This window comes from Pholcus phalangioides, unplaced genomic scaffold (genome assembly GCF_987345545.1).
Source record: "Pholcus phalangioides strain wild (caught in Gottingen) unplaced genomic scaffold, Ppha-v1.0 ptg000022l_1, whole genome shotgun sequence".
Taxonomy (NCBI): Eukaryota; Metazoa; Arthropoda; class Arachnida; order Araneae; family Pholcidae; genus Pholcus; species Pholcus phalangioides.
Genome location: NW_028301615.1, coordinates 8,417,085 through 8,432,747, shown reverse-complemented (window position 1 = coordinate 8,432,747; position 15,663 = coordinate 8,417,085). Strand labels below are relative to the sequence as shown.

At 34.2% G+C, this 15,663-nt stretch overlaps 1 protein-coding gene and 1 long non-coding RNA gene across 3 annotated transcripts in view; one reads left to right on the top strand and one right to left on the bottom strand.

The window, feature by feature from the left end:
• The window catches only part of eIF2gamma (eukaryotic translation initiation factor 2 subunit gamma), a 281,173-nt gene extending 266,352 nt beyond the window's left edge, over positions 1-14,821 (top strand). For both annotated transcript variants that reach the window (XM_089249936.1, XM_089249937.1), the window contains one exon: positions 13,763-14,821. In XM_089249936.1, the coding sequence (XP_089106062.1) occupies positions 13,763-13,817 (55 nt within the window). In that variant the 3' untranslated portion in view covers positions 13,818-14,821. The remainder of the gene's footprint in view (positions 1-13,762) is intronic.
• A 609-nt stretch (positions 14,822-15,430) lies between these two features.
• On the bottom strand, positions 15,431-15,663 carry LOC149069422 (uncharacterized). Its single transcript, XR_016195084.1, has 2 exons — positions 15,535-15,663; positions 15,431-15,492 (listed from the first exon to the last, which is right to left on the bottom strand). It is a non-coding gene; the product is annotated as an uncharacterized LOC149069422 (long non-coding RNA).

The following is a 15,663-nucleotide window of genomic DNA, read 5'->3' as shown; positions in this document are numbered from 1 at the left end:
AACATTAAAAACAATGAAATTTCTGAAAAATCATTCAAACTTCTAATAATTAACTAAAATGAAATGGTTATTAATGTAATTAACACTATTCCCATACTAATTAATCAATAAATATTTCTTACATTTTAACAAAAACCAACTTTTGCAATTTAATTATTTTTTGCTCAACTCAATGGATTACTGAGTGTTTGAAAATTCTTTTAATGTTATTATTAATCATATAATACATAAAGGTTTTTCTCCAGTTACTCTCAGTATACTTAATTAGGAAGCTATTTTGCAAAAAGTAATAAAAATTAGGTGAATATAATGTATTTAATGAAGCATAAATAATGCAGATTAATTAGCAATGGTTTACGATATACGGGGTGATTATAACTAAGGTTCTGATTTCAAAACACTGTAAAAGAACGATTGTCAAAATGACTTGAAAATTGACATGAATATTCCTGAAAAAATGCAATTTTATTTGGTAAAGGGGAAAAAATACTTAAAAATGTAAAATTAATGACATCATCCAACATGTGGGAAATTTTCTCGCAGAATGGAAACGATAGCCAGTCATGGCAAAATGATACCTTAATTATAGCATTGCATGATTTCATAATTCATGGAAACATCACAAAAAAACGAAGTAATTGAACAAATAACTACAACTTACTTAAGAAATGTTAAATATGTTGTCCAACCTGAGGTTGAAAGCACAAAAATTGTTGTTCAACAACAGAATCGGAGTATGCCAGGGTCATGATGTAGATGTGCTTGCAATTCAGCTTTATTAAACCAAACGTGCCCCCCCCCCCCACCGTTAATATTCCTGAGGAACTTCTAACATCTAACATATAGGGAATGTGCTGGACCCCTATTTATTACACCCACAGCCAGAAGTTGCAAGGGTTAAGGTGCATCCTGTCAAAATGGGTCTTCAGCAGCTGCTTTGCTGGTATTGCAATGTGCATCTTGATAGAAGTTCTATCCACACACTGATGCTGTGGAAGTGCTGAAATGATGTGGTTGCACAAAATAGATTATACTGCTGGCCAAGTACAGCATCATCTACTTGCACATTTTGCACTTTTTTCTTTTGCGAAAGAAACTTCCATTGCTTCAGGAGTATCCATGCAAATTTTCAAGTCATTCTGATCAGTACTTATTATATAGTTTTGGAGAATCAAAATTCAAATTATAATCTCCCTGTATATAGCTGATTATTTTTCATAAATCTGTTACTATTATTCAGTAGAACCCTGATTAACTGGGCTTAACAGTGTGAAAGTATAAAAAAAACTACTATTGAATATTAAGACTGGGAGATATACAGTAGGAGACGTGCTACTTCTTATGGGAAAGAAAATGCCTGCCCCTAGCATGATGGTGTCACTACTGTTGCTGCTACTTTGTGAAGTGAAAAAGAAACCCTGTGAGATAATGCACCACTACATTTAGATGTGTGATGCAATCCTTATTCATGAATTTGCTAAAGATAGAGCATCAGAATGTAGCCAAAGGGTAGAAAATGTTGTAAGAATGAGAAATTTTGGCTTTTGTATATAACTTTAAATGACTAAGATACTTCATATGAAAAATATATATATATATTCTAGCCACTTTTAAGAGACTTTTTGAAAAAAACCACTTATAAAATCTTATGTCATTTAAAGATATACCATCAGAATGTACCCCAAGGATATAAAATGTGGTAAAAATGAAACATTTTGGCTAATAATGAACCAATATGATATTTTTCAAGGAAAAAAATTATATTTAGGCAACTTTTATTTGATTTTTTGAAAAAAACCAAACTGGTTTTTTTAAAAAAACCACTTGGTTAAAACCAAGGTTTAAACCATGGTTTAAACCAACGTGGTTTAAACCAAACAACCCTGATTTAAACGTCTCCAGATTTTCCCCTTCTTAATCCGTTTAATAACATTGATATTTTGTAATATCAATTAAGTATTGCTACTTTCTGTGCAGTACACAGAAGTGTAATGCAGTAAACACCATTACACACGCACACTATACTCTGTGCACTAAAAAAAGTACACTATAAAAAATCAAAGTAAATTTTATTGATCAACAAATAAATTTTTTTTAATCCTTGAGTGCATTTTCTGATCGGAGTATAAAAAAGATGTTAACAACAGTGTAAATTTAGTATCACTTCATTTTCATGTGTGAAACAAGGAAACCAATTTTCTAATTAATAATGTAAATAAAAGGTTACTTGTTCTTGATTTTGACTTAATATCAAGGAGGTAGGTAAATGTGTTAAAAACATGGTAATATATGATGATATTTTTGATAGTCGTTTGGGAAATTCATATTATTTAACTTCAATAGAAAATCATTTTTTTAACGTAATAATTTAGAAAATTTCCCCGCGCTAGTATCATGTGCGTGCATAGCCTACCTTTTTCTCAAATATTTGATGAAAATAAAAATAATCCGGATGAATTTTTAAAAAAATGTAGCTTAGAAGATTAGGGACAACCAACGTGCACAAATAAATAAAATAATAATAACGCACGTGCTGCAGCACTCGTTGATAGTGATGATGATTATCCGATTGGTCCATCCCTTTCAGAGCTAACGCAACTCTCGGACCAGGGAGTTTTTCGTAAAATAGATAACAACATACCGCGGGTTGCTGAGAAAAATCAAGTTGTTGACGATGGTCGCTGAGATTTGCGTTATGAGGCTCGTTGAGAATTTGCGTTAAGGGTGTGACATCATTAACGACCTCGTTGTATAACGACGTGAGCGTAATAGACCCCCCCATATCTTCTATTTTTCACTGTATGCTATGTAATACTCTGTTCATTTCTCACTCTCACACATGCAGATAGAAAATATAAGTTCGTAGAATGTCGAGGCTGTCCAGTTTTGTATTAAGAGTTGTACAGTATCCACTGAAATTATTTAAGTGAAACTTTTTTACAAGTTTTGTTAAGATACATTTCTTTTTTTAGTTTAATAAATCCTTCATTTTATATGAAATTGTTACAACTTTTCTGAGAAATATTATTTATCTGGAAATAGGTGGTTCCAAGGTTGAAATAAAATAATCTTGTGCTCAAGTAACAGTTACTGATTAGATTAATTTTAATTAGCAAGAAAATATAGCTCGCAATGCTGCTGCTTCATGTTAGCATGTGCTTCCATATCAACTGAAATTTTTGTAGCGAAATCCATATTCATTAATCAAAGCAGAAAAATGTCAAAAAAAAATCTTCATTCGCCGAAAAATCAGTATACCATGGTATCATTGTATTTTTAGTTATAATTTCTGGAATGCCTGTATTTCAAATACTACTGTTACTGCTATGCACCTCATAAACATTTCTTTGAGGAATTTCTAGTGAGTAGTTGCATGCCAATGTTTTTGTGTTGCAGTACACAAGCATACGATCAAAGTATGTTGCATAATTAAAATACCAACAGTGTACAAAAAACTTCTTCCCTGGTTTGAAGGTACCATTCCTTGCAAGATGAATGAACCAGGGTTGGCATTTTGACTGGAGTCAAAAACTGGTTTAAAACATCAAAAACTGTGTAAAACTGTCAAAAACCTAAATTAATGCCTTTTGATAATGTTTTGAAGACAATAAGTATACAACCTGATGAAAAACTTACTTTTTTGCGTATTACAATGTTTTAATTTTAAACATTAATTTATTACAATAATTAAAACAAAATATTAATTATAATTTGCAATTTTGAATTCTTCAACATAAGAGCCTAGAACATATAAAATATAATTTTATGGTTTATTTATCTAAGCTACTTATTGCCGGTGTTCAATTTGCTGAGTGGAATGGAGCTACTTATTCAAAATATGTGTGATAGGGCATCAGAGTTGGGTTTTTGACCCCAAAACTAACTCGGTATTAAAACTATCAAAATCTTACTGTCAATGATGTCAAATAGTTTTTGTCAACTTGATAGATATGTTAAATTTATAACAAAACACTTACTTTTATTTAGATTAAAGGATTTTATATTCGGAATGATAATTACTGAGGAAAAATATCTATTTCGATATTTTAAATTTTCTGATCTGCTCAAAATTTTATTCCATATAAAAATTCTCACACAGCATCTGTTAATGCACTAATTAAACTCATTTATCTTCACTTAAAAATGCCTTAGATCAGGGTGTATAAATTCACGGAGCTTTAAAAAGTATTTTCAATCAAAGCAGAGCTGACAAGACTTAATACCCAAAGTATTTGTTTTGCCTGTTTGAATACAGCTTCAATTGGAAAACCATTGCATTATAAATGCTAGCAAATATACCATAACATAGGCAAAAGTAAGAATAACTAAGTTTGACATATACAAGCTACCATTGCCAAATTAAATGACATTTTTGTCCTTCGATTTAGTAAAGTATTTTGATTGCTAGATATATTTCAATGTTATGCGCAATAAGTGTATCAGTAGTTATCTAAATAATTTAATAATAACAGAAATCAACATTACATGATATAATGAACTTTTTTAAACACTTATCTGTTGTAAAAAGAGGACAGCGGACGGTTTATATCACGGCAAACATATCTAAGCAGTTGAAGAAATTTTGGAAGGTCAAGAATCATCTTGAATCAAAGAATGTCAAATCGTTCCACAGTTTTCCCTTCAATGTTCATGTTATGCTTTATTCAAATTTTATAAGAAAAAAAACATATATTGTCCAAAATAATTCTGTCGAGAGTAGAAAATTATTTTAGAATCATTAAATATTTATTTTTTGTATCACTTTAAACATTACATGCAATTAACGTGTGTATTTCCAATGGGAATTTTTATTTCAATATTTGAGGTTTTTGACAAAGGTTTTTCATGGAGGGTTTTTAACTGCGGTTTACAGCGTCAAAAACCTGCCAATCCTTGAATGAACTAATGTAAAATTTGTTTTTTCAAGTTGTTTTTGAGTTAAAGTGAAAATGAAAATTTTGTATCATTCAAATTGCATAACTTACAAATAAAATATTTTAAAATGGGAATGGCTAAAATTTTTTGAATTAAAATGATGAAAAAATAGGTTTTGACAAAAATCAGAAAAATTAAACTGTAATTATTATTCCACTAAAGCCTCTCAAAACAGCATCTATTCAGTTTTTCAGTACTCTTTATTTCAAGAAACATTTTTTTATGCACCAGTGTTTTGTTACAACAAAAAGGGTTTTGACTGATTCTCTTGGGTCTTATAATTTGTTTTCATTTGACATTCCACTGACAATGCTTGAAATACGAGACCATTGAGAAATTTGCAAAGAGATCAATCACATGTGCAAAATAATATTTTATGGACAGGATTAAAATCCTAAGCCTTGCACAATATATACAAGATAGGTTTTAGACTGATCAAATTGTAACTTTTCATACAGTCCCTGTGTGCCCTAAAACCCAGTTAAAAAGTTGTTGCTCTTTCTCTCCTGATTCCAACAAAAAAGTTTCACGTTTCTAACTGCAATACTTGCTGAGATATGCGGATTCGAAAAACTGAGGAAAGATGGGGAAAAAATAGAGGCAAATGTGGTAAAATGGTTTTTCCACATTTAGAGCTGTTTTTTCCCCAGTTTTCCTCAATTTTTCAAATTAGCATATCTCAGCAGATATTGCAAATAAAAACATGGAATTTTTTTTTGCCATCAGGAGAGAAAGAGCAACTACTTTCTAATTGGGTTTTGGGGCACACGAATACTATTAAAATTTTTAATAAATTGACTTTTGATAACTATAAAACCCCTTGAAACGGGCACGCGTGAATGGCATATCTGAATACTACACATTATTTGGAAACGTTTTCTAATTAGAGAACATTTACCTCTATGATTCAGTTTGCCAGTAAAATGCCATACCTCCTGTTTGCTATGCACCCTGTATATGAAATGTAAAGCAGTATTTTATAAATCTGCAATAAAATTCATATCAAAAATTGGTTAATTTAATTAGTGGTAATCCTGAGATTTCAGGTTCTTAAAACTAGGGTTTCCGAATTCCCAACATTTTGAAGCCTTCGCAAATGAGAAATGGTGTATCCTAAGAATTATCTGGAATTCCCAACATCACTTATTCCTTGTGAAACCTTGTTTACACGACTCTTCCCGTTTATACGACATTATTTTTGGCCTCACTTACTTTTTATACTTTTTAAAGTTAAAATATTTCATTTTTGCACCACACAACTTCGATTACACAAAATTTTCATGACACAAATTACAAATTTTATAATTAATTGATATGATTATATTAATGATCTATACCATGGTTTCCCAATCTTTTTTGTCCCATCGGTCCCCTTCAGAAATGTTTTTCTCCCCCAACGCCATCTAAACCCATCCTATGTTACACCCGTAGCTTCTACTGACCCCAAGAGGGCGTTAATGCCCATGGTGGGTATCACTGATCTATACAGTTAAACATAAAAGGTTTACAAATCTTTGCATCAAAGGATGAATTGGCACTCTTACTTGTGAACTCAACTGTGTTGGTGGCTGCCCCAGCATTAGGCCCCAAATTTCATTTCAGTTTGGCCTGGCTCTAAGAAACTTATTTAGTTTCATATTTTTCTTGTTGTAGATGAAATTAAAATAATGCAACATGAAATTTTTTTTTTAAATTTTCCCACAGTTAGCAAAGGGAAAAAAGAATGTGTTACTTTTTGTGTAGTTCGAATTGCAACTTCCCTATGCAGCACTAAGATAGTTTCATTCCAATTGTGCTGATCACATTCTTACACATAACTCTTAATCACTACTGATAAATATATTCATACCCATTAACACAGAATGAGCATACGAGAATTCCGCGCTTCAAACTAAATGCTTGCGATTTGTTGCTTCAACTGTACAAAGTGATTGTTACAACATATAATTTGTATAATGGGTTTCAACGTATAATCCGTCAAGAGTCTATGATCCTCTGAACTGGGGGGGGGGGGGGGGGGTCATGTAACGACCCTTTTTCAACTATGTTTATTATCATTCTCTTTATTAATATTCTTGTCAATGTGGCAACATGTCTCTTTTTATGTAGTCAAAGCCGACTATGTTGTTTGTTTACATTCAGATTATCCGCACGCCTGCCACACGCTCCTGCTTTTGAGTTTGTAATGGTTGTATAAATTGTAAATAAAACATGTAAATAATTAAAAATCGCTGTATTCAACTTGTGAGCTCACCTACCAAACAACATTGCGCCTCCAACACGTAACACGGTTTTCCCCCCACTTTTACACCAGGTTTGTTTTGTTTTTGTATTCGAAGCCATTCGGATTGAAAGGCCGATCATTGTCAGTGGTCATCCCATTTAAAAGTTTAACTCCCTACTCCCGCAATCACTTTTATTTTTCTGTAGGATTGCTTAAAGAATGAGGGTCAGTTGTGAACAGCATGCATCAAATTGGGCAAAGCCATAAGACTTCCTCTCTCAATCACAAGCAAGTGGTTACACGAAAACAAAAATGGGATAAGTTTTCAAGTATTAAGATTGCGAAGCGAGGAAAGGCAAAATGAGTATTGGAAGGTATTAGGCAATTATTCTCTATATAAAAAGGGGTCCTTAAGCAAGGCCATAAAGTAAGGGGTGCTGATGAGTGAGGAAAATATATTTAAATCTTTTTTTTTTCTGATCTTATTTCCTTCATTCTCTTCTCTCTTGTGTTTCCACTTCTCCAAAACAATATTAGGATTTCATAATAGGCAAGGTTGTTAATATAAGTTTACACCAACTGGAAGCCCCTCCCCGCTACGTTTGTTTCCCAATCTATCTATTCTTCCCCACTCCCATCTCTTTTCCAAGCATTGGTATGCTATAGGTATAGAAGATTAAATAATTTGTAATTTTTTTTCAAATATTCCTATTAATTTTTTATAAATCTTCTATATTTCATTTTCGGTATTATAATGTGTCACAGCAGTAATTTTTCAGATTTCCCAGAACTTTTTCTCTGGATTTCGGGAACAGGAAATTGCAAAAATTCCTGAGAATAGGTGGGTAGGAATTTTTTCCCGGAAACCCTACTTAAAACACTCTTATTTCGGTATTGACGAGCCCAGCTAGTACAACAGTCTTTCCCTGATAAATATGTTTTCCTTCCCCGTCCCATCAATCAACCTCCAGTTTGCGGAGTCAGCTTTCTTTTCAAAGTCTGATAACAGAAGGAGAGAGAGACATTGTTTTTCTTTTCCCTTTTAGGTAGTATAGTATTCTTACATGCAGCATAAATAACAGAAAAATATAGTTTTTTTCTTTCTAGTTTTTGTTTTAATTATTTTTGTTGGAGGAAGGGGATTGAACAATCGAATGGCCCAGAAATTTTTTTTTTCAAACAAACAAGAACTGGCAGGGGCCAGTTCTTCTCTAGTGCAGAGAATAACGAATCGAAGGTGTCTTCAATGCTTTGGACTTGTCTAGCTTCACCTTTTAACGCAGCTTATAAATAATAGTTTTTGTGTATCGGAAAGGTTATTATTTTCAGTAATCAGAGAATTGAACTGATTTTTGGACAAAGTCCACTCTTCATATTTACCACTAAATTGTGGCATGGGAATTTCTGGTAGTTTTCCGTTTTGCTTAGAGGCATTAGTTTCGATTTTACTTGGAACGAAACTCAACAAACTCAAACGGATTTTAGTGTCCCCTAATTTTCTTTCAATTTCACAGAGCTCTATATTTAGAACTTCAAACTCATCATCTTTTAACACTTCATAATATTTCAATTTCAAATCTTCAATATTGTTTTTTGTCGCATTTAATGTTTCTTTTCTGCACTTAATTACTGCTTCACTTGCACTTTGATGATCTGACAAGAATTTATCAAGTCTTGTGATTTGGGCCGTGTTACACATAGGTCGACTCAATGCAGTTAAATTCTCCATCGTGCGAATCGAAATATGAAATTGGTGAAATTCTACTTAGTTTCTTGTAATGTCTTGTAGAAAAGTTGAGTATTCGAAGTATCCGAAGTTGAGCTGATTCACTAATCAACTATCAATCTATAGGTTCACTGGTGCTCTGGCTCGACTGACCACGCCCATGGTTATACCATGAATTCAAACACACACCTGTGTTTTTAAACTCAACATTTAATTCTGTAGGGAGGGTGATTCAATAATGCACCAATAAAACGCAGGGGAATTACATAAGACAACCTTCCACTTTGAGAGTTGTCAGCATACTCACACACATTTCTCCCCAGAGAGAGACATAATAATAAGAAATACACTAGAAAAGAAATGCGAAAGTTGACATCAACTCCATCTTGTGTTGGGAGCAAGAGATAAAAAGTTAGGCATTTCCACCGACCCTGTACCCACCACACAGAACTTACCTACTGCTGACTAGTGGATGCCCGCTTGTAGATTTTGTCTATGAGAGTGCAATTCTAATCCAGCGGTGTTTGAGTTAGAGCAATGCATTGAAGGGGCGTGGTTAGAAGCATATTCACCCGCTCTGTCTAAAAGGGACCTGGTACATTCCTGTGAAAATCCTCGTTTTCCCATGCTTCATTTCCCCCCTTTCTTCTCGTATATTGAGCATATATTCCCTTTGAATTCAGAGCAAAAGTTTCACTATCTTTGTGGTTTTTAAAGTGCTTGTTCTGTAATAGAATTAAGGGCTTCCTGCTGTATTTTTCTCAAAATTTTGTTACCACAGTCGACACCACTTATTAAAAAAATTACAGGTAATATTATCATTTGGGTATTGTTATCAGTTCTGTAAATGACCAATATCATAGCATGGGAAAATTTTGTTTATAGTTACCAGGAGTCTGGTTTATATTATCAATTTTTTTATTGAAAGTAATTTTCTTTTTCCATATTTCCTTAACCGTTTAAAGGCCAATGTTCCATAAATGAAACATTGATGAATAATTGATTCAAACATTTCAGGTTTTTTTATCGTATATAGACGAGAGTTCAAAGTATTTTTTAAAATAAATTCGGAAACTTCAGGTTGATATAAACATTTTTGACAGAATTTTGAAATTTGACATTTTTTAAGCATTTTTCTCCCATTTCGATAAAAATTTGCCAAAATTTCAATTTTGAAGTAAATTGAAAATTATTTTGTGTTTCTACCACTTAATGTATCAATCAAAGTAAATCAATTAGTTTCTTTGTTCTGTTAAAAGTTAAAGAGCTACGCGTGTTCGAAAATGCATGTTTCATTTATGGAACATTCGCCTTTCAAGATAGCTGGATTCTAGGGATATCTAATGTCCAGTGCGCTGTTTCGATTTCCCGTTCTAACCCCGGGGTGGTTTTCATCGTTCAACATGTGTATAGGGGCTAATTCTGGGTACACTGAAGAATGTGCTTTCTGGGGTGGATTGTTTATATTGGGTGAGTACTTTTTTATTCTTGCATTCTTAGAAATGTATATTTTTGCAAACTTCAGACTAATCAAACCAAGTTCGACAATCTTAGTCTTGTGATGTTCAGCTGAGTGTAACCACATCAAAAAGGTATCTTACATTAGAAGAAGCTGTAGGATATTTAGAAACTCTTCCAGATTTTGAATTACAGGATGCAGATATATGCCAATTACCTGCTAATGAGAATAAGAACATCATGGATGAAGATGATATTGTTGAAAATGATCTACAGTAGTATCAATGGTTCAAACTGATGCATGTGAAATGCTAGGTAATTTTGCAACAACGAGGATGAAGTGTTAGAAAACTCCTGAAATCTGTTCTTCAAAAGATGTAGGGCAGAAAAAAGGAGCAAAACGCAAGTACAACACTCAAGTTTCAAGAAAAAGCAAGTGTAATGTTTTAACGTTACTTCCCGGATTCTATTTTTATCCTCAAGTTGTTTGACAGCACGAGGAAATAAATCGATACTAGAATTCAAATCAAGACATTTATTCAATTGCCAAAACATAACATAGTTACAATATTAATTCAAGAATTTTCCAATGATATAAAAAATTTAGTTTAACGTTAAATTAAAAAGAATGTAAATGTATCACAGAGACTTTTTCATATATTGCACTTATCTGGGGAAGGTCCGGAACTTCAACATGCGGTTAGAGATGAGACACGGTTTTGAAGTGGATGTCCGCTGTGACGAGACTCGTCAGAGGCAGATTCTCACTGGCCCCGAGATAGGTGACGCCGGCTGGGAGCCGTGTTTCCCATTTCAAGGTGCACTGTCTCGAATTAACACAACATTGGAACCAAGAGTCTGGTGAAGCAACAGATGTGAATCTGTAGAAGAGACGATCGTCGGATGTCAATCCGACTGCAAGAGATCGGGAATCAGGCGGTGATGAGGCAAATGTTGAGATGAGTCGTTGTCGACCCGTCTATTTCATATAGTTGGCGATACCAACTAGATCAGGAACTCTAGGTGGAGACCTTTCCGACGTCACCCTGTTAGCGTTAGAAGAATCAAGCCATTGCTCATATGTAAAGCTACTATTAAAAGTTCGGACCTGCCGAGACACAAATGCAAAATTAGATAATCATGATAGGATACGTTTCCAAGCCTAAAGCTAGATGAAGTCATGTTACATTAGACCTGACTAATGGAAGACTAGCACCACCGTGCTACAACACCTGAGCACCGAACTCGTTAAACGAGTGAGGTGAAGAGAAATGCAAAGAGATGTGATGTGAACGTTCAATAACCATAGCCTGTATATATACACTAGTTGGGAAACAAGTATTTTGGTCCACTTGGACCGCGGAAATACTCCGTCACATCATGAAAAATATTACGTCACAACAATAAAAAACATCGCCATAGTTTACATTTAATTTCGAAATATTAGTATAAACATTAAATTACCGTTTGGCAACATGTCAGGCGAATTGGCCAGGTGCACCCAACATGACCAATGACAATCGGGAAAGTTTACCAACGGAGGTCCGCTGCCATCTGCCGGCAAACAAAATACTTATGTTAACATAAAACTTGGAACATACAAAGGAACACAACTTCCAATGAGACTAGGTGACATCTCTCCCGGGAGGCACCAACAGATTAAGAACTAAGGATAATATCGCCGAGAGATTAATTTAGGTGGGACATTAGCTGCCCGACCTGCAGTCTCATCCTCGTCAAGCAACTGGAAGACCCCACCTTCCAGCTGAAAGACTAAGCGGACGAACTAGCCCATACCAGTATGCTAGCGAGACCGGAGACCTTCGGTGGTTTCCGGTGGCTAAGTGGTCCCTGGGGTCTAAAGGTAAGTACTCTCTTGATATTAATTAAGGAAAACATGACCCGGAGGACGTCATGTTACACAAGACAGTTATTGAGCAATCCGAAAAAAAAAAATTACATGGGATAAAAAAGTTCATTCTAGAATCTGATCGAAACGTCTGCTCTGAATTCCATTGGAAAAAATTTGCCATATGGCCATTACAGCACGTTGGATAATTCATTCAGAGTTGCGAGAAGCTGATCGTATTTCACATTTGGAATTCCAAAGAAAAGTGACAATTGAAACTTCTACGAACAAAGGAGGGGTTAATTATTTATCCAGGTTCACGTTATCAACTGAAAAAAGATGTGAGGTCATCTGATGGCTATCATATTGTTTGCGACGAAAGGACGGTGTGCGGTTTGCCAAAAAAAAAAAACAGTATGTATAAATGCTACCAATATGACAAACGGGTCCATCAAATATGTTTTCCTTTTATCACAGACATTAGAAAAAAATTTTAATTTTCAGCACTCGCACACATTTTTATGTTAAAACAACCAGTATGTGTTGCGAATTTGAATTTGTAGTAGAAAATAGAAAATTTTGTGTGATAACTGTACTCCAGAAGTAAATAATCGTTAGAATATAGGCGATACCAGTTTCCGCTTTCACCCCTGCCCAAGTGCCAATGTTCCATTTATGGAACATCATGAAAAACATTTTTTCTTCAAATTTCAAAGTTGATCTATGTATAGGCATGCAAAAGGACTCCAAATTTCAAAACAATGAGTGACTTTGTTCATAGTTTGGCCTTTAAACGGTTAAAGCTAAGATTGATCCAGACTCATTTTTCCCCCCTATAAATTACCGTTATCAAAATGTAAGAACTGTAGTCAGTCTGTAATATCCAATATAAAAATCCATGCACATGTAGTGCTGCTTTTGCAGTTTCTTTCCTTTAGTGAAGGCATGTGTAAGGTCAAGAAAAGCCTCTGTCTTCAGTACTCAGTCAGTTGAAAGAAACTGAACACATTCAGTTACTCAGCTGGCAGTCTTTTGTTACGGAATCTATCGAATGCAACACACATTATAAAAGTATTTTATTCTGAAATACACATTAAACAATTCCATTCTTACTCCTCACGATTTTTTAATTGAGAAAGTATTTTAGCTCAAATATTACAATACAAAAAAATGTGACAATTCAACATTTGGAAACTAGTGGCCGATTTTGATAATGCCGATTTAACAGATTTGTCCCGTTCGAACAAACGGGACATAATATGGTCATCACTTACTGCCAGGTTTTTTTCGTTTATAGTAATCAATTGTTTATCAGAGTCTCGATGTGATCACATGAAGTGCTGTGCACTGTATAACCATGACAAGGTTATTTTTTTACAGTTGCATGATGTTAAATATCACTAGCTAATGCTAAAGAAAACAAATTCCCATATCTATTCCTAATTTCCCAATTTATTCATTAGTCATTCACATACATTTTCAAACCATTCAGAAAATTTTTGTCCATTATGTACTTGATTTATTAGTTTTGTTATTTCTTATTGTGATACTAATTTTTATATTTTCACAGGTTGATAGGATGGGGGCAAATACGTAGAGGTGTTACAATTAAGCCAGTAGGTTGAGATTTGTGGAATGCAATGATGTCAATAAAAGGACTGAAAAAAAAAAAAAATTTCTTGTGGATAATTTTCAAGTTCTACATTTACCGTATATACTCGTGTATAAGCCGCCGCCCCCCCCCCCCCCACTTCAGGACCACCAAAACCGCAATAAATTGAAAACCTGTGTATAAGCCAACCCCAAAAAAATCCGTGCATTTCAGAGAAAAAGAAATTCTTATATTTTCATGCAAAATGAATAGCTTACGGAAATTTGCAGAAGAAATGATTCAAACTTTTTAATCCGTTTTTTCTAAGTCTCCAAGCTCATGGTAATCCATTAGATCATCATAGGGTGTGCGACATCTTTTTATCTTCATCTGGGCTGTCATCACCATTGTCACTTTCAGAGGATATCTTCAGTTCTGTCCATCGCATTGCTGATGCGACACTTTTTGAAGGATTGGCGGAAACAAAATTTCCCCCCTTATGTACAGGTTTCTTCAAGACACCACTTTTTTGTAGTTTCTTTATCATCGGAACTCATCCATTCGATCCACAAATTCCTCAAATAGTCTTTGAGAGGCTTGTTGATGCTCACATCTAAAGGCTGTACAATCAACATTAACCCGCCTGGTATCAAAGCCAATGATGTTTTCGATTTCTTTCCCTCGGCTTTGACATCGGTTCTATACACGAATGCTGGTTTCTCGAACACAAATGACTACTGATTGCGGGGGTCAATATTTTCTCATCAAAAACTGACCCGAGTATAAGTTGATCCCCCACTTGGGGAACAAGTTTTTCCAGAAAAATACTCGACTTATACACAAGTATATAGGGTACTTTTATTTGTTGTTTTTCATTAACTATTTTGAAAATGAAAGTGTTATATGTGTACACATGTACTCAAATGTTACGAACTTGGTAACGTTTTTGCCCACATTAATGAAAACAAATGAATAGTATAACACGCTTGTTGCTATTCGTTTGTTTCCTTAACATAAATAAAAATTCTCCATCCTCAACTATTGGATACATGTATTTCTAATTTCTGTAATATTGTGGTTATATTTAAATCGGTCCATATGGTGCTTAAAAACTCCTTAAAGTCATGAATTTTCATTTCTTTTTTTAAGGACCCTTAAAAACTCATTAAAATCCTTCCAGCTGTTTCTTAAAAAAAGTCATGACTTTTCCCTCACCCTGGAATATTTCCTGCTAAAGTTGATGATGAGTAGTACTTGATGCTGAAAGAATGTCCCTGAAAAAAAGTACGAAAAATAAAACAAGGCATAGTGGGGAAGATTTTTTTTATAGGGACTTCAAAAGGCCACCCTTGGAACCACTCTGCCGATGTCCAGCACAGCTGAGATAAGAACACCTGATTGGTCGGACTACAGTGGCCACAGCCACTTCTGATATGCTGAGAAAAATGGGAAAAGAAGATTGTTGTGCTTTCGAAAAAATTTACAATGAAATTGAAATAAAAAAATTAGCTAAGTACTAACTATCATTCCTGTCCAGAAAATGATGCTTTTACCAGTGGTGAGAACTCTACGCCAAAATTAACATCTTGCTCCTATAGTATATTTTTGTAGTTTTCTACATCAAATAGCGCTTTTTTTGTGTGTGTGTGTGTGTGTGTGTGTGCACTTGGAAACTCCATAAAATACTTTTATACCTGCCTTGTATGTACCTTAGAAGAGAAATACTTATATTTCTCCTCTCTGGTATGTACAATGATGCTCTCAGCTAATTAAATTCCCAGTCTTTCAGAGAAGGGCACAAAAAAAGTTTTGTTTTCGCATGCCACGAAACGATTCTTTCCCAGAGAGCGTGGCGTCATTCTTCATCACCCCACCCCTTT